The sequence below is a fragment of the Propithecus coquereli genome, unplaced genomic scaffold (assembly GCF_000956105.1).
Source record: "Propithecus coquereli isolate 6110/MARCELLA unplaced genomic scaffold, Pcoq_1.0 Scaffold242, whole genome shotgun sequence".
Taxonomy (NCBI): domain Eukaryota; kingdom Metazoa; phylum Chordata; class Mammalia; order Primates; family Indriidae; genus Propithecus; species Propithecus coquereli.
In genome coordinates this window covers 3407360-3432320 of record NW_012147975.1, presented here as the reverse complement: position 1 = coordinate 3432320, position 24961 = coordinate 3407360, and the positions used below count along the sequence as shown (strand labels likewise).

Genomic DNA, 24961 nt, shown 5'->3' with positions numbered 1-24961 from the left:
GTGCCAGTGCCAGCCACTTCCAGACTCAGAGCATTTCTCCATCCTGCCTGCCAGGCTGGTTGCTCCTGCCCGCCCCCATTCTGGATCCAGAAGGCCTCTCTTCCCAAGGAATCTGCACTCTGTCCCTGGGCTATTATTCTTCCCCATCAAGGTGATCCCAGACAACCCCTGCCCAGCAACAGCCCCCCAAGCCAGCTACCCAAAACCAGAGAGCAAAAAGCCGGTGGTGCTTCGTGACACAAACATGCATTCGTTTTATTCACAAAACAGCCTGGTTTCCTAAAACAATACAAACAGCATGTTCATCAGCAGGAAGCTGGCCATGGGCAGGGCGGCCCAGGCCGCAGGGGGCCCCCTGGGCACCCACCCCCACCGGCAGGGGACCACGCAGAGAAGCCCTTTCTTCTGTCACCATCAGCAAGGCCAGAAAAAAAGGACTTATTTTCTCTAAGTGAAGTAGCCAGGATTGGAAATATCGACAGAGAGGCTCCCCAGATCTCAATGGATAAACAAACAGAACTTTCATTTTTCCAAAATCATCACTGTTGGGGTGGGGGAATCCCAGCCTGGGGGCTGTGGGTGCAGCGCGGCTGGCCTGGGCCCGGGGGTGGGCGCTCCCTCCCCCTCTGCGAGCCCCTCGCTGGCAGCTCTGTACGCGTGGATGGACACAGAGGGGCTTCTACACGGCGCCATCAACATTCTCCTTATAACGTGAGTGGATTCTCCAGGCAAACTATGCACTATTTCATGGTCGGAAAGAATCAAAGGAAGTTTAAATGAGGGTGGAGTTAAACTGTGCTAAATTACAGTAGTGCTTATTAGTAACTAGATTCAAAAGGTTACAGAAAATTTACATTCTCTACACAAAAACTGCATCTCCTGCACAGACAACATCGACATCAACACAGGAAGGAAACTGATTGTCCATTCTTTGCCCAGGAAGTCTTGGTACTTTATAGATTCGTCTTTACCTCTTTTTTGTTGTTCTTCCGAAAAAGCAGTTAAAATTTTTTTCTTTTTCTTTTTATACTAGGGACGTGGAGATGTTAAAACGACAACAAAAAATATATATATAAAAACAGGAATGAAATCTGTGAGAGAATATTTTTGGTTCTAAAGACGGGTGCATCCGTTTGTCTTCGCCCGAATCCCTTGCTGGAGACCACACGAGCAGTGACATTGCACGGAGAGGGCAGCTTTGGATTCCGCCGCCGTCACTGAAACCACCGGAAGGCGGCTCCCGTCGGAAGCATCACCTTCTGGCGGGGGCGGGAGACAAAAACAAGGAGAGAGTTCAGTCAGGGTCCGGATGGGCCTGGCGAAAAGACGAAAAGACGTCAAGGCGTCCCGCGGATGGCCTCATGGCGGAGGGACACGCACGGAGCGAAGCAGCCACTCCGAGGCGCTCCTGCTGTCCCAGCCAGGCCAGAGAGGGAGCCTGACCCGCTGGGCCGCTGCAGGGCCCGAAGTGCCCGAAGTACCCTGAGGCCTCCTGAGCCACTGTGCCCAGGGACCTCCTTCCAGATAGGAAGACCCCTTCCGTGGCCCAAATGCAACAAGAGCCAGGGGCTGCGGTGCATCTGGGGGCAGTGTGCATGCTTGTCAAAGGGGCGCATGCGCGTGCACGCTGGACGTCTGGGCGTGTACTTCGTGCCCGGCTAGACTATGTAGCGCATGGAACTGTGCGGGAGGGGAGGTATTTGGTGTGTTTATCAAGTGGCTGTGTCTGTAAGAGTGTGTGTGCTGGGCAGGTACGTGTGTGTGCCTACATTGGACCAAAGAGGGTGCCTATGTGTGAACGCAGGAAAGCAGAAATATGAGGGCTGGGGCTGGGGTGCGGGGAGGGCGGTCAGGAGGCCATGGCTGGGATACCATTGTTGTTTTCCAATCATTTGGGATATTTGCATCAAGCCCACTTGTGGAGGGGTGGGGACAGGGGCAGAGACAGCAGGCTGAGAAGATGCTTTTGTACCCAGGCTTGGCATTCCAGCTAGGTTGCTACATCTGGGGGCACAGGGACAGGCCCTGCCACAAGGGTGGAGAGAAAGCAGTATGGGAACCCCTCTGCCTTCTCTAAGCCAGTCCCATGGTGGACAGCCCCTTGCCTATACTCCAGGGTCATGGCCACCCCCCAACCCCAGCCTAAAAGAATCTGCCAACTAGGTACCCAGACCAAGGATTCTTCCAGGTGCCAGAGCAGGGCAACCAGCACTGGAGCAGCACTATCCTTTGGTGGTCTTGAGGGTAAGACTGGGCCCTGGAGGGGCAAATGAAGGGCCTACTCTCTAGGCCACAGAGTCCATGGGACAGAACCCCTCAAATGGGGCAGAGAGAGTCCCAGAATTTTAGGTCATGGACTGGATGCTTTGGCCATGTCAGAACATCAGAAACTTGGGACCTGTATGGGAATCTCAATATGTGACCCAGAACCCCAGGAGGGATGAGAATCCCAGGGCCTGGCTGGGAATGCTGGGCCTGGAATTGTATGCTTGCCTTGCAAATTACAGCCTCCTGGGCTCTCAGGATGTGGCTCTGACTTTGGGGGCAGTGAAGTGGTGTCTCGCAGCCAGATCCCAGCCCCCAAGGAGTGCCTGGGCATCCCTCAGACATTTGCCCAGGTAGGAAAGGTGGGGGTGGGGGGTGGGGTGGGTCCGGACTTCCAGACAGATGCAAGAGCCCACACACCTCCCTCTATGGCGCCGTTACCTCCAGAGCAGCAGAAGGCTTCTTTTTGAGTTCCTCACATTTTCTGAATTTGCAAATCTGATGGCCAGTCTTTCGGTTCCTACAACTGCTGCACTGCTCACAGTTGATGCGCCGCCGGCAGGGCGCACACATGCCGCAGCGTTTCCGCTTCTTCTTGCCCGAGCTGATGGCGGAGGCCAGCTCTCCCTGCATGGGGTACTCGGCCAGGCCGGCCATGTGCAGCGCGCTCTCGGCCAGGAACACACCCGCCGGGGTCATAATGAAGAGGCCTGGGTTGATGGGGAAAGCGCCCAGGTAGGGGAAGTCGGACTGGCCATTGAGGGCTTCGGCCCCTGCCACGGCCTCCATGTCAGGCAGGCCGGCGCCTGCCTCGCTCATCAGCGGCAGGTGCTCCTGTACCACACGCTTCAGCATCTCTGTGGACTGCGCAAACTGCTGCAGCGTCAGATGTCCCTCGGCTGCCAGCTCCGTGGCCCGCTCTGCCTTGCTCAGCAGGCTGGCCACAGCACCACTTTTGTGCTTTGAGGTAGGGTTGCTTTTGTCCACTGCCATGGCTGCTGCCAGGTCGTGCCCATTGGCCAACAGGGAGGCGGCCGCAGCCGCAGCAGCCTTATCAGCAGACTCCCCGCCCATCATGCTGCCACCGCCACCGCCACCACTGCTACCAAAGGAAGAGTAGTGGGAGAGCGGGCGAGAACGGCGCAGGCTCTTGTTGAGGGGTTCACTGATGATACCGCTCTTGTTCCGACGCTCGGGGGGTGGTGCGTCGTCTGCCACTGAGGCCGGTGCAGCAGCAGCCACCGCTGCACTCTTGTCTGCCGCTCCCACTTTTGGGCCGCTGCCACCACTGCCATTGGTGTTGCTGCTGCTGCTGCTGCTGCTGCCGCCGCCACTGGTGTCCTGGGAGCCACTGCCGAGGCTCGACATGGTGGGGCCGAGGCCCGGATCCCACTGCTGGGGGCCCTGCCAACTGCCGGGGGGCCACAGACGAGCACCTGGCTCTGCTGCCCGCGACAGAGATGCCTCGCGAGCCTCGCTGCTCAGGGCAGGCACATGGTCAGGTGTCCGCCTGGAAGTGTCTTCACTCTGTCAGGACAGGAGGAGACAAGGTTAGGGCGGCAGCGAACACCTCCTCCAACATCAAACACCACCACTGTCAACCATATCGTTGCCATAACAACCACAAGGTGGACCAGGCTTTTATTAAGTGCCAGACCCAGCCTGGCTGGGAGTTTTTTACTTACACCATCTCCGCTAAGACTCACAAGAACCCCGTGAAGTAGTGGCTGGTAATTCTCTATTTGATCTGATAGATGATGAAACAAGGGTTAGGAGAATGACTGGCCATGGACGCACAGGCACTGAGTGGCATGGCGGACGCTCAGCCCTGCTCGGGTCTAGGACGATCAGACAGAGGCAGGCTGTGCTGCGGTGGGGAGAGCTGGAGATGCTTCCCGACCGTGGGGGAACAGAGTCATCTCCACTTGCTAACTTTCCTTCTCCTGACCCATCTAAGGAGAGGAATGCTTGACGGTGGAGACCAAAGAGTCTGGTTAGCTGCCCCTGGATCCTCCTTTGGAGATTTCTAACATACATCAGTTATCTCAAGGCTCTGACAGGTCCTGCAGGAAGGCTCCGAAGGAACATGTCTGCCCTTTGTTTAACCCAGAGTTTGCCAGTGGAGTGCAAGCAGCACTGGGCCATGGGACAAGCCTTCCCCTGCTGGCGTGGGAGGTCATGCTTGTGCACAGACTTCCTCCTCTGCTCCCAAACCGCAGTCGTCATCATCTCAGACCCACTCTTCTCTCTATGTGGGCCTCGCTGTTGTGCTCTAGCCTGGCTCCCAGACTGCGAGGGGCAGAGGCCCTACAAGGCCTGCAGAGTGGGGCCTGGGCGGAGGTCCCAGTGAGAACACGGAGAGCGGGGATGGGCTGCAGACGGGCAGCCTCTGGCTGGGGCGGACTGGCATTGAGAGAGCAGGGGGGACCCTGTAAGGAATGGAGCCAAGTGGAGCCTGTCCTCTGGCCACTTCCCCACTTCTGAGGCGCCCTCCACAGGACCGGGCTTGCCCCCTTGGGCGTCAAGGCTAAGGCATTCGAGCAGCCAGCCTCCTTGGCTGGAAGGAACTGGTCTAGATGGAGTGGAGTGGCAGTTTCCTCATTAGTTCTGGCTCTCCAGTGTCCCTTCCCTGTCTGCCTGCTGCGGCCTAGCACCCCCCAGGGGAGGAGTGGGAGGACAGGGCCCAGCCCCTGAGCAGCTGGCCGCTCAAGGGGGAGGCGCACATCTGGTGGCCCCATCCCGCCCTGGGCTTGCAGACAGCACACACTGGATCTTTGTCCCCAGGCAACCCCACCATCCCCCAGTCACAGGACTCAGCCCATCCTGGGAGATCATCTAGTCCAAGCCTCTACATTTACAAACGGGGAAACTGAGGCCCTGAGAAGGCAGGGATCCCTGCCCCAGGACTGCTAGGGAGTGGCTGCAAAGAGGAACAAGTGTGGGAAAGGGAAAACTCTGTCTTCAGGGTGAGGCAACTGGCAGGTGTCAACAGGCACACTCCCTGGCCCTGGCCTGTGGGCACCTGCCCACCTTTACCTGTACCACACTCCTGCCTAGCGGAGGTGAACGAGTGGTGAGGAAGAGCTGGGGAAGCTGACAGACTCCACCAGGACAGACCCAGGAGGGCCTGGCAGGGTGTCCAGGCTGGGATGGGGGGTGTCAGAGGTCAGAGGCATAGGAAGAGGAAGGAGACCATGTGTTCCCAAGGATAGCTGTGTTCTCTCTCACCTCCAAGGCCAAGCCCAGGCTGGCTTTTCAGCCCCGTCCTCATGGAATGGTGACCCCTCCAGGCATCGGGGACCAGGGCCAGTGAGATCAGGGCCAGAAACCATTAAGTCAGCTCATCCAGCTCCTGCCCATCTGAGCTCACTACTCCGCCCTAGACAACTCTGGCAGCCCCAGATACAGGGTGAGGGAGAGAAGACAGGAGAAGGCAAGTGTCTGTGGGCTGGGGAGGTGGGGAGGGGAGTTGTCTGCGCCCCAGCCCTTGTGTATGTCCCCCGCCTCTGTAGCCCGCTGGCTGGTGGCAGAAATCGATAGCTGCATTAACGCTGCTCTTGCTCTGCTCACTCCTCCCTCCTCCCAGCTCCAGGATCTGGCTCTGCGTACGGGGCGGCAGGTCAATTAGAAGTCAGCTCCCTCCAACACAGCCGGCCTGCGTTCAGGGCAGGCGCTCTGCGCAGTCTCTCTGCTTTTGTCTCCATCCCGAGTCTCTCTTGGTGGGGACCAAACCTCATGTTCTGTTCATCTCTGGCCCTCTCTTGGAATTTCTCTGATCTTCCACTTTTCTGTTCTTCCCCAGGAACCACCTGCCTCCAGCCTCCCAGGTCCTGGGACATGCTGAGCTTGAGACCAGAGGACGTGATATATCACTGAACAGGTGCTATAGACAGAACACTACAGCTTGTCAGCCACTGGCCCACAGGGTTACCTCTGTCCTCAAATCCAGAGTGGGCAGACATAACAGCTAGTCCTTCAGCTTGTTCCAAATTTGTCCTGTACCTGGTCGTCTTCTCCTTTAGACCTTAGGAAAAACTGATGCCCTGGTCCCAGTGGATCCCTGACCACAAGCCCCGTGTGCCCTACTCATGGAAGGGGAGGACGCAGAGGGAACATTCTCCCCGCAGCCTTCTACTGCGGGGCACACAGCAACCCCCTTCCAGGCCAGGAAGGGCCTGGCAGTGCCCAGGCAGCAGGGGAGGAGCCGGGGCTGCGTTGAAGCGGAGCGGGAATGAGCGGGAGGGAAAGCTGGCGGGCAGGCGGGCGGCGGCGGGCGCATCCATCATCGGCCCTGCCAGGAACGCATCCAGCCCCCAAAAAGAAATACTGCGCCTGAGGAGGGACAACAAAGGGCTCCGTTTCATCAGCAATGCGGAGCCAGCGCCCCGCCGCCCCGCCAGCCGCGGTCAGCCCACAAAGGACCCCTTTGTCCATGCAGGAGCCGGCCAGCCGGGAGCTGGGACCAGGGGCTGACGGGTGGGGACAGAGCCCAGGGGGCCAGGGGGCGGCCAGCCACAGAGAGCTGAGGGGCAGAGGGGCACATGGGGGAGCAGAAGAACGGAGACAGGTGGTGGGGATAAAGAATCACGAGACAGAGAACTCGAGGGGTGGGTCAGAGAAAAGGAGACCTGGAGAGGAGGGGCAAGGGGTCAAGGTTAGAGGACAGAGTGTCGTGGGGAGCGGTGTCTGAGGCGACTGGGCTCAGACAGACCCAGGGAGCCAGGGCACCTAGCCCAGGCTTGGGGACTTGCGGGTCTGAGAGGCATGGAAACAGCCCTGAAGAGGGAGGCCTCGGACAGGGCGTGGGGACCAAGGGAAAGCGGTGGGAGAAGCCCACGGGAGAGGGAAGGCCAGACCAGACCCACCGGCTCTGCCCTCGGCCTGGGGAGAGGAGCGGGCAGAGGGCAGGGGGGCGATGGGTTCTTGGCCTCAGGGCATGGCCGTGGATCCAGTGCCTCTGTAGGCCCAAGCTCATTGGCAGAGCTGGGAACAGAGGGAGAGTCAAAGCCGGGACCTCCCTCCTGGCAGCGGGGGCCACTCTGTGCCTCCACTCTAACGCCCCAGAAGGCACAGACCCTGCCCCTTCTAGCTGTCCCCCACCACCAAAGTTGACACTCAGGTACACTTCACTAACGAATCCTATTAGCTAGCACTCACGGAGCACCCACAGTGTCGCGGGCCCTGTGCGCTCACGCTTTACAAGTCATACCTCCTGGACGCTGCCCCAAAACCCAGGAGATAGCAGCCATTAACCATTTCCGAGAGGACAAAACTTAGGCTCACAGAGGTTCAAGTTGTCAGCCTGAGGTCGAACAGCTGGTGCCTGGCAGGGGTAGAACATGAACCGAGAGCCCAAGTGTTAAGTCACCCGGCTCAGTGACTACCTCGGCTCTACCTGGCAACTGACACAGTGGCCCCAGGCAGGGTGACCCAGCTACCCCTGAGGCTGCTCCCATCCCCCAGGATTATTACCGTGCCTGTCACCTCTCCGTGGTTGGGGGCAAGCTGTCACAGACCCCAGGGGAGTGCCTCCACCTGGAGGGCTTGGAGATGCCCAGGCAGGAACCTGGAACACTGGGCCAGTGACATCATAATGACAGCTGGCAATGAGGTCACCGGAGGTGGTGGCAGTGCCCTTACTCCACCCTCAGCCCCAGAAGAGCCTTACTTCATGCCAAGCAGGGCTCTGTCCTGAACCCTCAGGCCAGACAGCATGGGGGAGGGGGGCACACTTTGGTGTGAGGTGGTGCTGTCTGCATGCAGACATGTACACAGGTGGCCACCAGTGGGACGTTCTGGAGGTTTGGTTGCAAACACCCCGCCCCCCACCCGTGTACCTACCTCAATAGCGGCCCTGTGCCCTGTGGTACTGGGGAGACAGTGGAGGACACAGACCCAGACCCTGGCACTGTCTTCCAGGAGTACACAGGAGCTGGGCCCACGGTCACAAGAACCAGTGTGAAACAAAAGCTGGAAGGGGACCTAGTGGGGCATCTGAGGCCTTCCTGGAGGAAGGGACTGCTAGGCTGAGAGTTAAGGATAAGGAGAGGTTGCCAGAGGGGACACAGGCTGAAAGAGTTCCTAAGAAAGAAGTGGGTGCAAGATACGGCTATGAGGTTGGCAGAGTCCCAATTGGGCAGGACTTTTTTGAACAGTTTTATTGAGGTACAGTTTACATACTACAAAATCCATTCACTTTGAAGTATATAATTCAATGATTTTTAGTAAATTTACAGAGTTGTGCAAACATCACTACTACCAAGGGCAGGGTTTGACCAGGGTCCCATCCTTCCTCTCCTCCTTGCTGGCTGGACCCAGGGCGGCTCCCGGAGGCTGCATGTCAGGACCCCAAGGCACTGGCCCCGCAGAGGATGCCGTCATCTGGGTGGGCGGCTTGGCAGACCCACACACCGTGGCTCAACGCACCCTACCCCACGCTTCCATGCAGCTCCTGACACCCCCCTCACACCCCTCCCCACGCCTGGGTGGACTGGTCTCCTTGGCCTTAGAGGGAGTGACACGGACAGACAGGCTGATAGCAGGCTGGCCGGTGGTGGCAGGAGAGCAGACCACAAGCTGCAGTGGTTGAGCTCAACTGGGCAAGGAGGGGGAGCAGGGGGATGTTCCGTCTCTGATTTCCATGATTCAGCCTGGGGAGTTTCCAGAGGGAAAAAGAAGCCCCGCTCAGGCCCAAGGAGACGCACATGGGGACACTGGTCTGGGAGGCAGGGAGAAATGCAGCCCCAGACGGAGAGCATGGCATACACACCCAGCTTCGGATGAACACACATACACTGAGCAATGACTGCTAGCACCCAGCGGGTGGCCTGGGCTGAGACATGCCCTCAACACCACTAGGGTCACCCCACGACTAACACCCAATCATATTTCCTCCCCAGCTCCACATCCCGACCCCCTTCCACCCTTCCTCCCAGGGCAGCTACCACTCCCTGGCCTGGCTGTGACACACAGGTGAAAACCCCCCAGTATGTGGGCCTGTTCTGTCTCGCAAACTCCCCAGCACAGCTGGAGGACATCAGCCCGTCCATGGACGGCAACCCCGAGGCCCCAGGCAGGACGTCTGCTCTGACCTGGGGCTCTAGGTACCTCTGATGAAGATAGGGCCGCCCTCACTAGGTGCCCGCTCTGGCCAGGTTCCTGCCCCGGAAGTCAAAAGATAAGGAGAACCCTTCTTCATTTTGTGACCTTGGCATGTGGCCTCTGAGCCAGTCTCCCCTTTTGTCACATGTGACCATGAGGATCAGCTAACATGTATGAAACCCTTCCTATGTGCCAGACACCATGCATGCTTCATCTCATGTAATCCGCACGCCCACCCTCTGAAGGGAAGTGCTGTCGTCGCCCCATTCAGAGCAGGAAATTTGATAAGTAGTACGATGTAGAGAAGATGAGGCCCTGCCCACTTGGGATCCCCTGCATCTTGGACCGAACACTTTCCAAAGCGGTGCTGTCTGAGCCGATACCAATCTGGGATTGGAGGCCACTCAGAACCTCCCTCCAGCTGGGCCTCACGGTGGAGCAGCCCAGGGAAGGCTGGCTCAGGGACACTTGAGCCAAGAAATGAGAGAGGGGCGCTGTCCCCTGGGGCTCCTGTGTGGGGTATGTTCGTGTGTCTGGGGGTGAAGGGGCAACACGAGTCAACAGGCCTGGCTAGGGAACTGGAGTCCCAAGGTCTAGCTTTGTGGCTCCACCCTGTCCCTCCCTGACCGTTGACTGTGATCTAGCCCTTTCCCCCAACTAAGCCTCCGTTTCCCATCTGTAAAATGGAAAATGGTTCTTGCTCCTCAGCCTAGACTGAGTGAGTCATGATCCCAGAGTGTCCCATGGGGAAGGAGGTAGAGAGACACAGAAAAGCAGATTCCAGATAGTGATCCCCTCCCCACTCCAAATCTCAGGAGGGCCCCAGAAGCCCGAATCTGTTGATGTGATTTGCAGGTGGGGAAGCAGATTTGGAGAGAAGGGTTTTGAGCAGGTCACAGGGTTGAGATCGAGCCCCAGATAATGTCAGGCCTATGCAGGGAAGGAGCACCCAGTCCCTCCCACTCTTATTTCCCCAGAGAATATGACAACAGCAGGTCCTAATAAAGAGCACTCGCTCTCTGCCAGGCGCTGCGCTGAGCAGTTTACGTGCATTTTCTCACTGGATTCTTCTAACCTTTATTGTTATTCCCATTTTACAGATGATGCAACTGAGGTCCAGGGAGGTAGTCACCTGCTCAAGGTCACAAGGTCAGTAAGTGTCAAGGCCAGGACTGTGACTCTCTGACACTGGCCAAGAGCTCCAAGACACATGGAGGCAGGGCTTCAGTTGAAGGATGAGGTCCAGTTCGGCACTCAGCCTGGGGGAACCCCTAGGTTTCCCATGGGTCCTGGGGGTGGCTCTCAGGCTCTGGGCAAATCACATCAGGGCACTGTTGCAGAGAAGTCTGCAGCTGTACCCCAAAGCCCAGGAAAAGCCAAGGGAAGGGGCTGCGGGTGGGCTGGACGGGCCAGGCTGGGCCAGAGCTCCGGGCATTCCGGCGGCCTCCGCAGGAAGCAGAACGGGACGGAAACTGGCTCCTGCCTCCTCCCCCAGAATCCTGTGGGCAGCCCAGCCGGGCCACACAGAGGCCCTCTTTGTGCCTGCCCTAACCCGCCACCCGCGGCTGGCCCAGGGTTTTGAGTTTCCTGGGGGGTGGGGGCCCAGCCACTGCTAAGCCTCCAGCTACCTCCCCCTCTGGAGGGTAGTCACAGCAGTCCACAGCTGGAGGGGGAAGTGAGTGGATGGCTAGGGCTGCTCCAGAGACCCCAGGGGACCTGGAGTCTGCCTATATCCCATTCCCCCAACATTCACACACCCTAATCAGGGACTGGTGGTGGCAAGAAGGACCCAGAGACAGACACTGAGTGGTCGCCCACCCCCCCACTGGCACCCCACCTCTCTGCCAGCAGCCACCAAGCCCATCACGACACACCTGGGAGCCCCCAGCCCATCCTGGTGCTGCCCAGGTGGGTAGGGCAGTCCATCTGCTGAACTGCCGTTTCCCACGCTCTGGGGCTACCTGGACACACAGCGCTCATCAGGCAGAGGCCTCAAGCTCACTTCCCAGCATTGCAGGGGACAAGAGTCCCTTGAGTGGTGTAACTGCTCAGGGAACACCAGGCACCTAGGAGTGAGCTTAGGGGTGGAGTGTGTACGTGAGGAGAGCACCCCGTACAATTACATTTCTGTGTGTCTACCCAGGAGGCATATCGGACACCTGCACGCTGTGTGGGGGGTGTGTCCGGTGGACTGTAGCACTGAGGTATACAAGGGGCTTGTGTGCCAGAGCAGGGGGAGGTCTTCGTGTGACTTCCTTGTGCGTGCACTGGAGGGGTGTGCAACCCGTGCCTGTGACTGTATGCAAACACCCAAATGTGTGTGTGTCCAAGTCGAGTGGTTTGTGTGGTGGGTGGATGTTTGTGGGTTCTTCTGGCCTGTGCGTGCTAATATATCTGCTGCGCGAACACCAGTGTGTTTGCGTGTATGCACTGTGAGTTGTGTCAAAAGCCCTGGGAGGTATGTGTGTCTGGGGCCCTACTGGAACGAGGACGGTGCAGACAGGAACTGGTGCCACGTGCTAGAGCCCCTATGGAAACAGGAAGCTGCCCACAGGTGCGCCTGGGCTGTGGTGGGGGCCGGGCTCCACCCAAATTCAGTTTGTCCCCCTGAAAAACCAACCCACGATCCCACTAGTGGAGAATCTGTCCCAGCCATGAAGGAGACACCTGTCTTGTCTGCCATTCAAGGTCCAACAGCTCTGGCCAGCGTCTACCCGACTGCCTGGCCTGAGCATAGAAAAAACTGGAAAACAAAAGCCCCCAGACCACAGGCCCTCCCTGCAGAGGTGTGGGGGAGGCAGGCAAGAGGGGGGAGGCAGGCAAGAGGAGGGAAGCTGAGAGGGAGGGAGGGAGGTGTCGCGAAGCCCCGGAACACAAAAATAATGAGGCGAGAGGGGCCATAGGGACGAGCCGGCTGGTTCCGGAGTCGCTATCTGACCTTGACAGATGCCACAGCTGGGCGCCTGGAGAGGAGCCCGCCGCCACAGTGCTGCAGAAACCCCCCCAGCACCTCCCCCAGGCCAGGGTCGATGGAGGCTCAGGCTGGCCCCAGCCACAGGCAGCCACCCCACCAGGCAGGAGCCAGGAGACCTCAGAGCACATCTCAGTGAGGGGGGTGGGGGGGGACCTGGAGGCAAGGGAGTGGGGGCAGGGCCAATGCAGGGCATGGGAGGCAGCAGAGGGGTCTCCTGAGGGTGCCCCAACCCTCAGGTATGGCTGTGTGTGAGAAGCACACAGAGCATTCCATTGTGCTTGTGTAGCTTAGCTGTGACGCTGAGTATGTGTGGAGAAGGGAAGCAAAGTGTGAGTGTGGGTGTGACAAAGACAAAGATTGTACTTGTGTGTGTGTGTCCTTGGGGTCACACAAGGCTGGGGAGACAGGCTAATGTCCCTGAAATGGGCGTGGCCACATCACTCAGGGGTGGGCACTGATTGCTCCCCCAGCCCCTTCAAGAGCCACAAATGTCCTGGCTGGTGCAAGCCATTCTGGGGCTAGGGGTGGGGTGGGGGGCTAAGAGAGCCACAAGTCCTGTCACTTGCAGATGGAGGAGAGGTGCCTCTACGGTCCTTCATGGCCTACCCTCTCTCCCACCGTGGCACTCAGTGATAGGCGCAGGGCTGGGCACCACCACGCTGGGGACATCAGCCAGGGGCTGGGGTGTGAGCCGCAGGAGGGGTGCTGGGCTGGAGGGGGATTAGCAATTCCGAGCACTGGCTGCGTAATTAAAAAATCATTCCGGCAGGCGGGCAGAGCTGAGTGTGAGCTCACGCTCAGAGCGGGCGGGGACACTGCCGTGGCGCTCCCCCTCCCACTGCTTCCCCGAGGAAAAATCCCACCTGCTAATATAATTATGGAAAAACACAAGCACGGAAATTTGGTTTCAGCAAACAACGTGCCTGCGTGCCCAGGGCCTGCCCGGCCCTCAGCACAGCGAGCAGGCTGGGCACTGGCCCCCAGGGCTCACGGCAGTGAGGCAGGCTCTGCTGGGTCCACACTCCGATCTTCACCCCCTCAGCAGCCCCCAAGGGAGGAGAGTAGGGGAGGCAAATAAAGCCCAGCTCCCCAAGTCCCAAATCTTGGAGAAAGCTGGCTGGTGCTACCAGTTTACAAACGGGGAAACCGAGGCTAAGGAATCTGCAATAGGTCACTTTGTTGTGGCAAAGCTAAGACAGACTGGATCCCGGTGCACCAGTGTCACACCTCAGGAGCTCAATAGGTCGCTTTCCCCTGTACCCCAGCCCCCCAGCCCCTTCCAGTCCGGCGTGGGGACCAGCCTCTCCCTCCCTGAGACTGAGTAAGACTGTCCCTGCCATGTACCCAGCACACCCCAGAGCCTACCCGGCCTGTGGTGGGGGGTGTGGCGCCCCAGCCTCCCAGTTCAGGGACAGGGCGTCCCGGGCTCGTCTGGGTTAAGCCGGGCGGGCAGAGCTGGCTCCCGCCCGAGAAGCGCGGCCAGCTCTGGGGCACAGGCCCCAGAACGGCAGGAACAGCCGCCATCACCTCGGGCCTGGAGCGGGCAGCCGGCCTGGAGCGGGCAGTGGGCGGCGCGGGGAGGGAGCCGGGCCTAATTAGTCGGCCTGGGACCCGGGCGGGCGCCGGGGTGGCAGACGCGGCCGCCAGAGCCGCGCAGGCACGTCCGCGTCCGGCGGGGAGGCGGGGAGGCGGCAGGGAGCCGGGAGGCGCCCTGGGCTGCGGCGGGACGGGCGGCCTGGGAAGGCCTGGGCCAAGGAGATTCCGCACCGAGAAGGCCTGTCTCCCCTCATTCCTCGGTGCCACCAGGCGCAGCAATTAGAGGCTTTCAAAGTTTGTCCTTAATTGGTTTCATTTTTGCCTCATAAATGATTCATGGCCCCGGAGGTCTGGGAGGCAGAGGGAGTGGCAGGGGAAATTTGGGGAGGCTTTCGCCTGGGGCCAGGACCTCTACCTGAAGCTGGGGAGGGGGCCACAGCCGCAACCCCAGCCCCGTGGATGAGAGGGGCTGGAAAGCCTTGGGCAGATGGGACTCTGCAACAAAAATTAAAATCCAGGCCCTCTCCTTGGAGCACTGACTAATTAGGAACTGCAACTTCTTTTCTGCAGACCAGAGCTCGGCGCCCAGACCTGGAGCCCGGGAGCCACCGGAGCACCACCGCACCGCGGCTGCCGAGCCCTGGGAGCACGAATCATAAGCGATGGTAACAAATAACAGTGTCCGTAGTAACAATAACGATGGTGAACTCCAGGCACTGAAGCTAAGAACAACACATGCATGGTATCTTTTACCCCCCAACCCCCAAGCACTACAAGGAGAAGTGCTAGGATCCCTGTTTTACACATGAAGAAACTGAGGCTCAAAGAGATTAAAGCCTACCCTCTGACCCTGTCTGATGCCAGAACCCCCCAAGCTCTCAGGAGCACAGGGCTAAAGGCTGAAAACGAACACTGCCTGCCAGTGGTCAGGAACTGCAGGGCCCAGGGAAGCCCAGGAATGGTCCTGAGGCCTCAAGGAAGGCCCCAGAATGCCCCCACCTGAGCTCTGACCATCAAGAGGCTGTGTGACCTTGGCTGAGCAAGGGCCTCACAGGGCCTTAACTGACCTATCTGTAAAATGGGAACACGGGAGCCCTATGACCCCTCATAGAGTGCTAGCCCTGTGTTGGACACTAGGATACAGACAGGAGATGCCATGGACCCCACTGGCAGGGAGCTCCCGGCTTAGGGACACACACACAGAAGGGTCTAACAGAGAACACTGTACACTCAACCAAAGGACTGAATTATCAGGGAGCAGTACCAGGGACGGGTTTTTGGAGAAAGCGAAGTTGGCAGAGGAAGTATCTCCCCTCTGACCCCATGCCCAGCCCACCAGGATGCTCAGGCAGTGGATGTGGTCCACTTAAACTCAGGACTGGGGGTCAGATCCTGAAGAAACCCAGAACTACAGACCATATCAGAGCGATGGGGATGCAAAGTGCTCAGCCCAGCTCAGCCTGTCAGTGCCGATCCCTTTTTTCTGAATAACTATGGGAGGTGAGGCCTACAAAGGTAACTGCAGGGCCCACTTGGCCCATGGAAACCCTGGAGGTGAGGGAATACATTAAACAAATCCCAAGGTGGATGCTGGAGGGACCGACTCCCTCAGAGCAGGCCCTAGAGATCTGGGCTGCTGGCTGTTATGCATCCCCGCACGGCACCACAGCCCTCTGAATGGCACAGATGATCACCCCCATTTCCCAGATGAGGAAAATGAGGCTCAGAGAAGCTAAGGGAACTGCTCAAGGCCACACATCTCAGGAGAGCCCATGCTCCTCACCTTGCTGGCCTCCTGTGGGTTAGTATACCTGACATACCTGGGCCTGGCCACCTCTCACCCCGGCCCTGACCCTTCGCCTGTCTGGACAAAGACTGTTTGAAATCCAGCACTCCTCCTCCAACTCACACTTGGTCTGGCTGAGGCTTGTGGTCAGGAGCCCTGCAGGGGGCCCAGGAGGTAGTGGGGGGTGTCTCTATGTACCCTGGGACCCCTGGGGCATGGGGCTGGGTTGTCCTGAGGATTAGATGGGATGTGGGGAAGCCCCTATACATACACACAGGGCACCACAAATGTCGAGGGTGGGTGAGCAAGGAGGCAAAATGGGGCCAGGAGTGAAAGGATGGAGGGGTTGGCGATGTTCTCCAGCCTCCTCCCTGGGGGGAACAGAGTCAACTTTAAGGCCACTATCACTCACACTTGGGAGGAGGCTGCCCGTTGGATCCTAACAACTGTGGCATTCATCCTTTGGGAAGAAGATCAAGCTTTATGCCTCCTGCTCCACCCTGTTGGAGGATACGACTGAACAACCTGGGCAAGTCACACCCTCTCTCAGCCTCAGCTGCTTCATCTGCGCAATGGGCCCAATAATGTCCCTTGAGGCCTTCAGAAAAGTCTTTGAGGATAGCTTTAGAGGTCTTCCTTGAGAAGAGGGGTTTGGAAGAACTGGAAAAAAACATTCAGTGTCTATGTTGACCGGGGGCACTTGAGACGCTGGGGTCGGCGTACCACAGAAGCTTGACAATGGCTTGCTGAACACACAGAGTGGCTGTGTTCTAAGGACACCGAGTCCATTCTCAGCAGGTCCCGTCAACAAACCCTTCCCAGGTGCCCACTGTGAGCCAGGACACTGGTCTGCCCTTGCTCCTCGCTGTCCAGCTACCTGCCAGGGATACTCAGCCAGGTCACTGGGGCACTGGGGTCCCTCTGCCCAGCCTGCCCAGGAAGCCGCACGTCTCCAGCGGGTCAGCACTGACGTCAGCAAGACCGGCCAGGCGTGGAGCGCGCCACCTCCGGAACTGCCAATTAATTAACTTTTTCAAATTAATTTCCCAAGCAAAATCCCATAATTACATCTGTCTCCATCAGCCCAAGCTGGGCAGACAAGAGGACCCTACAATGAGATGGGATGTGGGGTGAGGGACGACCACACCAGTCCTGGGTCCAGGTCAGAGAGGCCACTGGGGGTTAGGTTTCACCATAGCAGGGTGTTTGTCCTTATGGATGCTACCTGGGAACAGAGGGAGCTGAGACCAGAGCCCTCTAGCCAGGAGGTGGGGGGCTCAGGGAGACCATGGCCTGCCCAGCTCATCCTGCTGCCCCCATCCCCCACCCCAGTGTCCCTAAACCACAGCGGGTCTTGGCATGGCCCAGCAGTAGCACAGGCACCGCGAGGCTGAGGAGGCCGCGGCTGCAGCGTTCTAATTTCCCAAAGGGGCTGAGATTAATTAGCTCACACACAGGCGCAGAGAGGGAGAGGAGAGTGGGAGCAGGGGCGGGCAGCGTCAGGCGAAGAGCTGGCTGGCGCTCCCCCCTGCCCGCCTGCCCGCCCAGCAGGCAGTCAGGCGGCCTTGACAGCCTGGGTGCTCTGAAGGTCAGTGGCCAAGCTGGCTGAGCCAGCAGACTGGCACCGTCTCCTTCCCAGAATCCTCGAGACAAAGGCTGAGGGGACAGTGACCAGGAGGACAGCCTGGAGGGCAGGGGCCCCACTGTCACCACCACCTATCAAGTATGGGCTAGGTGCTCTGCCCATGCCATCTTGTTTTTATCCTCATGGCAGCCTCAGCAGGTAGGCACCAGGGCTCCCCCATTTCACAGATGAGGATACTGAGGCTGAGTGCGAGCAGTGACCGGTCAAGGTCACCCACGCTGTGGACAGTGGACGTGAGCCTGAAATCGAGGTTAGCCCAAATTTAGAGCCCCGTCTGCTTCCCCTGGATGCCCGTGCTGATGTGTGGCCTATGGGAGCCCTGGGCCTGGGGGACCTGGAAACGCCGGTCACAGGGCTCATGAGTGTATCTGTCTATGGGGGACAAACTCGCCCCTGCCCCAGACAATCAGGGCGGACTCTCACAGTCATTTCACAGACGAAGAAACTGAGACCAGAAAGGGAAGTGATCCGAGGCTGGGATCAACCTTCGACAAAGTCAACCTGACTTAGTGACCTTAGGTAAGCCCTGACCCAGGGCCATGCAGGGCCAGGTGCTCTCTGGCTAAGTGGCACACTGACCAGGGGATGGGAGGTCACTGTGGCTGTCCCTGTGTACTTACGAGGAAATGCCAGCTCAAGGTCACTTTCTCAACTAGACCCTGCAGGGCTCCCCAGAGAGTGGAAGGAGCCCCCAGAAAGGAAGGGGTTGGGGGAGGGGTGTGACTCTGACTAGGCCCCTAGGGGGCTCTCACAAGCCCAGCAATGGAGTTTCCCAGAACTTGCCTGCAGGGGAATCCTAGAAACCCCAAGGGGCATCAATCTGCTCCCCAGGGGAATCCCTGCTCCCCCAACCCCCCCATTGAATCACTTCCCCTGCAGAAGCTAAGGCAAACAGGGCTCACCCTCCCCAGGCCTTAAGGGGTTAACGGTCCCCAAGGCCCTTGGGTTCAAATCTGAAAGTGCCTTGAGATACCAGAGGGCCCCAGGACAGGTATGGGGTTGGGCATGGGGGCTGGCCCCACCAGGAACATTACTCATCATGTGTGATTACGGGGCCTGGGGGAGCCCCTCCCCTCAGAGGCACAGGCTCAGGCCATGCCTGGGTGCAAGCGAGCTTTGGAGACAGGGTTCCACTCCCAGCTCTGCAGTCTCCAGCCTAGGTGACCTCAGACAAGTTGCTCGACTTTGTTGAGTCCATACCCCCAGCCTGTGAAATGCAGATGACCAGCCCCACCCCCGTCAGGGACCTGCAGAGGATGTATGCGAAGCTCTCAGTGCAGGGCCAACGCACAGTAGGTGCTCAACAAATGATAGCTTATTATGTTGTTATCTTCACTGTCATTGTCTACCAGCATAAGAGTGAATGTCAAGGACAGCTCAGGCCAGGGCTGTTGGGTCTGACCTAGGTGATGGCCCCAGTTCTACCATTGTTTGCTTTTGAGCTCTGAGCCAATCCTTTATGCCTCAGTTTCCCCAGCCTCAAATGCTAAGCATCCCCCTGCCCTCTGACCTGCAGGGCCACAGGGAGATGAGCATATGGTAGGAGTCTGAAGGTTACAAGGAGGGTAGCACCCAGCTGGTCAGGCTCACACCTCCTCTTCTGGCCACAGGAAAGCCCACCTACACTTCCTTCCAGCCTATCCTCCTACCCCCAGCCCCCAGCCCTGCCTGCTCATGTTAGCGCTTCTTAGATCTCCCACAGTCCCAACAGCCCTGCCACACAGGGATGTGCCAAGCTCCTCACCACCCTGCAAAGGCCCCACCTGCCACCTGGAAGTCCCTTTTCAAGTCTAACTTGTTGTGGTCTTGTGTGAATGTTGGGGTGGGGAACAGAGAAAGCCTTGAAACTATATTTGGTTCTTTCTATTTCCTCCCATACTGTGAAGCCTCTAAGAATTTCCACCCAAGGATCTCAGGTTCCTCTGCCCTGGGCCTAACCCATTCCCATCCCTCCCCTCCCCCAACCCTGGCTTCCAGCTCAGCCTCCTCACTCCTTGACCTCATCATTCCCATCTGAGAACAGCCCCAGAGAAGACTAAATCCAAGACATTCTATTTAAGGAGCCACTGATACATGGTACCACCCCCAGAAAAACACCAGCTTTGGAGGAGCAGATAGGGGGGTACAGTGGGCTGGACTCACCTGGAGACACAGGTGTGACAGTAAGAACTGGTGAGAACATACCCCACCATCTGCTTCAGGCCCTGCAGCTTTGAGACAGATGAGGGTTATACCCATTTTATAGGTGACAAAATAGAGGTCACAGAGGTGGGCAATTGGCCCATGATTACACAGCAAAGTAGTCTGGAGTCCTGGCCTGTCCAATTCCCCGAGTCCAAGGCTCAGGGGGACATCTGGTCTTCTTGACTGGCCGCTGTCGCTTGTTCTCCTCAGGATATCTGGGCCGCTCTCTCCTCCCTGACCACCGTCCAGACCTTTATGGAGGAGACCTGTATGGCCAGGATGTGGGACCTGCCTGGGCCTGAGTCCTTATAGCTACCTGCCCTTTGATCATGGCTAGGATGTCTCCATCCTGTGAGCCCAGAATGATCTGTAGTCCGGGTGTTAGGTGACCGTCCAAAGCCCTTCATGACCACAAAGCCATCCCCAACAGACTCAGTTTTCTCATCTGAAAAATGGTACCTTTTCCAGCATATGGAAAATGGATTTACCCCTAGTTCTGCATAGTCCAGGGAAGGCAGGCCCCAACCCCAATAGGGGGCAAAGGCTTAGAAGCTCCCCAAGAACATGCTCCCCACTCAGCAGCCCAGGCCTCTCTTATACTCAAGCCAGCTCCATGCTCATTTGCAGGGCTGCAAACTAAGAACCAGAGCAATGGCCAAATTCTAAGTGGGGGGCACTGGATAATGAGGGCCTCAGGAACTAAGGGGACAGAGAGAAGCAGGTGCCAGATGAGCAGGAGGGGCAGGCAGACAGACTCTTGGGCGTAGCCCACTTGTTGGTGGTCTCATGCCTCCCCCAATCTCTAGCACCCCCACCTACCCAGGCCCCTGCGTCCCTGAGTCAGGGGACTGGCCAGCTGGGTTTCCTGGGGAAATCAATTTTCCACAGCATTCATTCTACAGCCTTTCCTCTTCCCAGCTCCTCTGCATCCCTCCCCATCTACCCCCACCTGCTGCCTGGGCCAGAGTTCCCCGTGCTGGAGGGCAGGTGGGTTTAACACTCCCATGCCCGATTTTTGGGCCTCTTTCCCTAGAGAGGGCCAAGCCCACCCGGTAGTGGGAGAAAATGATCTCTACCTCCCCACCCCTGCCTTACAGAACTCAACTAACCAAGATGGCTAAGAGTCAGGCTTCTTTGTGTGAGCCTAAATGGGGGGCATTTGGGTGAGCCTGCGTGCGCACGGTGTGCAGCAGGCTCTGCTGTGTCAGTGCTCCTGGCCTCGCTCTATGGGGTCATCTGGGTGTAAGCTACAGCCTGAGGTTCACTGCCTGAGCCTGTGACAGGATGGAGCAGACATACAAACTGCCTTACCAGGGCCCATAGGGTGAGCGTGGCCGCCTCCCAAGGGACACACCTGCATGTCCATCCATCCGCCTAGGTACGTGCCAGTGTGTGTGCGCCAGAGGCTGGGGCTGTGGATGCAACAGCGAATGTGCTTCTGGAGTGCCCACATGGGAGCTGTGTGTGCACAGTGCACGTGACCAAGTCTGCACCATGCGTGTCATTTGGGTGTGCTGAGTTGCGTGGAACTCTGTGTGCTGTGAGTTGACTGTGTCTGTCCTAAGTGTGTGCCCCTGGGTGTGCCGCATGTGGGGTGCGTGAGCGTGTGCTCTGCCTGCCAGGCCGCAGGGCCTCGTGGGGCTGCTGGGGATGGGGTGACTCACGTCTCTTGAGCTAATCCTGCCGCCCGCCCGCCCAGCTCACCCTGCTCTGCTGGGCTCATGGCCGCCAGCACAGGAGGCAGTGGGGGGAGGCGCGGGCAGGCGCGGCGGGGAGGCTGGCTTGATAAATAACCTGCTGCTTCCCCAGGCCTCGAGAAGGGGAAGCTGCATCGTGGGGAGGACAGGGGGGTGGCGGGGGAGGCAGCCCTGGCCCCCCAGGCTCTGGCTGCCCTGGCCCCCTCAGCCTAGGCTGCAGCTCCGGTTCCTGTTTCATCGAAACCTGAGCTGGGAAAAGCCTATCGGGTCATCTTGCCTGTCCCGCCGGCCGCCAGGCCCAGGCAAGCTGCCCCTCAGGGGACAAGCCCGCAGCCTGGCGGCCCAGCCAGTGGGTGGATGGGTGGGGGGAGGATATTTCTGTCCAGACTAAATGCAGGTCCAGGCCCCGTCTGTGTACCCTCCCCAACAGCTGCTCCCAGGGGCCCCTTGGTTATACAGAACTGACTAAATTTAGCCCCCTCCTCAGCAAACCCCCAACGTTCACTAATTCCTAGTGGCCCCACCCACATGGGGGGGTAGAAGGAAGGCTGGGAAGCTCAATGTGTAACCTTGGGCCAGTGTATCTCCCTCTCTGGGCTCTCAGCTATGAAAAATCAAGTATTACTTGGCTCTGGGCCCTGCCCTACCTAACAGGTGCTCCTGGGAGCAGGCCACAAAGGTGATAGGTTGGGTCTTTGCACAAGGAGTCAGGGCTGAGGCCCCTCCCCACAGCACCCCCAGTGCCTTTAGGCTTATAAACATGGCCCCCTCCATCCTGCCTGTTCCTTGCTCAGGCTGGGCAATACCAGGCTCCTCCAATCTGCCCCGGCCGGACCCTGGCCAGGAAACAAATTGTGCCAGGCTTGGGGGGGGGGGGTGCCGGAGCATGACAGCTGCTATTTCCTGGAGGCCACAGTCGGGCACAACCCGGATTCCTGCCTGGCTCCACAATCCACCAGAGCCTCTCCCGGGCTCCAGGCCCTCGACAGGACGCCCCCTTCCTGTGTCAGCAATACTACCAGACCAGTGGGGCCAGCCCACTCCCCTCACTGCGCTGGTACAGCCAGGAAGAAGGTGCCTGGGTGCAGCCAGCCTCTAGGACTGGGGAAAGGTGGTCTCTGCAGGGTTCAGCAGGCCAGGAGGCAGCCCCAGCTTCCCTCCTCCCTTCTGCCTGCCCACCCGGCTGCTTCCCCCAGCCCCGCACGCACCAAATTCCCCACATGCCTGTCTGTCTCTGACAGCTCGCGCAAATACTTGGCTGCACGGGCACCCGCTGTTCTGAGCCCGCTGCGCCTCCTCCCTGCCTTCCCCGGGGGCTCTGCAGACACAGCCAGGAATGGGAGGGGGCAGAGCCAAGAAGCTCAGTGGGCAGTGGGGGGAAAGCAAGGACAGGAGGGACTAGCCTCAATTCAGAAGCACCACCCCCAGCCCCTGGGACCCAGGTGGCCACTGCGAGCCAGCGGGGCGGCAGCTGCTGACACCCCCGCTGCCCCCCGGAACCTCCCAGGAGGACCTTCCGGAGGCCTCCCACTTGCCTCAGCGATGAAACAGCATCTGCCACCCCCGCGGCAGCAGCTCAGGACAGGGTGGCGGGCACCACGAGGCCCCTGTAGAAAGCTCTGAAATCTGGACGATGGCCCAGCCCCTCCTGGCAGCCCGAGTCCCCCACCACGAACCCAGCCTCGGAGCATGGGGAGTGCATTCCAGCCCTCCCGCCATGTGAGGGGCACACCCGCCCAGCTGCCAGGCCTGGGATGTCTCCACTTGGACTGTCTGGGGGCCTTATTTGCCCCCTGCACTGCCCTTCTTCCTGCTTGCCTTGTCTCCCTCCCAGGAGACCGGGACAGGAAACACTTCCTGAAAACAGCTGGGATTTTCCGCTGGACAGTGTGCCTTGCTGGCCAGCTCCTTACCTCTCCCCACCTCATTCCTTCTCCCAGAGTCACCCCTTCGACCAAATCACACCCCCATCCCATGTCTGCAGCCAAGGATTCCTCCCCTCCCTGGCTGATCCACCACTAGCCCCAGCATCCAGCATGTATCCAGGCACAGAACATACAGCCAATGAATGACCTCGAGGGATAACTAACATCCTCCATTTTGCAGATGGGAATACTGAGGTCAGGAAAGATCTAAGCCTCCCATCCCGTGCTCTTCCTGAAAGACTCTATGACTACAGGTCCCTTCTCTGTCTAACCATTTGCCGCCCACCACGCTGCCTGCACCAAGAGCCAATTCAGCCCTCCCAGGCTTGTGGAGGCATGAGGGTGACTCCAAACAGAACCTCCCAGTGTTGTGGGTTCAAATGCCCAGCTGCCTGTCCTGGACTACTCTCCCCGCTCTCCCACAGCCTAACGGTGGTCTCGAAAAGAATCCCGACTGTACTGTCTCTGCACTAGACTGTGGGATAAGCCTCCTCTCCCCATTGCACAGATGGGGCTGCTGAGGCCTCCAGGGGAGGGGAAGCTGCAGGCGGCCATGAGTCAGAGGGGGAGCTGGGAAGCCGCCCGGCCCTGCCGGCTGTCACTGGAAGCAACAGCCTGCATTTCCTCCTCACGCTGGTGCCTCGGGAAGCGTGGGCAGCGTGCGGGCAAGCACCGCCGCGAGGACCCCTCCTGTGCCTGCAGGCCAGCCGCGTCCCCTTGCTGCCTGACTGGGCCCACAGCCCACTCTCCACACTGGCCAGATCGCCAGAGAGGAGCAGACTAGAGGCAGAAGTGGCGTTTCTGTCCCACATATGGACTTATGTCACCTGAGGGCACCAGGCGCCGTGACCTCACAGAAGCCCCTCCCCTAGAGCGTCAGTGTCCCCTAGCATCAAACAAGGAGACTGAAACGTGACCATTTATGCTTCCTTCTAGCAGTAAAACCCACGGTTCTGATGACTCTAGAATCCTAACACAAGAACCCTGACTTGAAAATTCCTCTGTTCTAAGCATTTTATGATTCCAGACTCCTGTGACTAAAAATTCTAGGCCACCAAGATGCAGAAAGGGGGCCATACCCACCCCTGCCTGCTGCAATTTCCCATCTAGCTCTGGGGGAGGCAGGCAGGCAGGACAGGGGCTGGGCCTCTCCCATCAGGGTCAACAGAAACTAACAAGAATTGGGGGAGGGCCTATAGGCCTGGGGAAGGGCTGGTCTAGTCCCAGGGGACAGGCCACCTCTTCCTGGCACACACAGCCACTAACACTGCAGATGTCAGGAAGTCAGCCTGCACCACAGCAAGACTGGGTGGCTGGGGGTTTTTGTGCCTGCACCCCCACCCTGCGGCTCAGAGGGCGGGCGCGAGTCAGGTCAGGGCTGGTCTCCCTGCTTCTCAGGTTCCAAGCCAAGCTCCACGCTTCATCTTCCTGTCTTTACCACCCACTGCTTCCTCCTTCCCACCGCAGTCCCCTCACCTCCCAGGCCAGCCCCAGCCCAGGCCAGGCCAGCTGGCAGCTAGCCAGGGCAAAGGCTCCCAAACCCATTTGATAGATGGAAAAATTGTGGTCTAGAGCAGTGGTCCCCAACCTTTCTGGCACCAGGGACCGGTTTCATGGAAGACAATTTTTCCACGGATGGACTGGAGGGGAGGTATAGGCGGTGATGTGTGGCTGGGTTCCTAACAAGCCACAGATGGTACCAGGACCCCGGGGGTCGGGGACCACAGGTCTAAAAGGAAGATACGACTTGCTCCACTGGCTCAGCCCAGTAGCCTACTGGTCTCTGGCCACATTTCTCAGCCCTGCCCCCACCTCACTTCCCAGAATCCCCTGTAGGGCCAGGGGGTC

General features: G+C 58.8%; 1 protein-coding gene across 2 annotated transcripts in view; it reads right to left on the bottom strand.

The window, feature by feature from the left end:
- Positions 1-230: 230 nt before the first annotated feature.
- The window catches only part of CXXC5 (CXXC finger protein 5), a 33816-nt gene continuing 9085 nt past the window's right edge, over positions 231-24961 (bottom strand). For both annotated transcript variants that reach the window (XM_012646396.1, XM_012646397.1), the window contains exons 2-3: positions 2707-3792; positions 231-1259 (exon numbers count right to left, since the gene is read on the bottom strand). In XM_012646396.1, coding sequence (XP_012501850.1) covers positions 1215-1259; positions 2707-3633 — 972 coding nt within the window. In that variant the 5' untranslated portion in view covers positions 3634-3792 and the 3' untranslated portion in view covers positions 231-1214. The remainder of the gene's footprint in view (positions 1260-2706; positions 3793-24961) is intronic.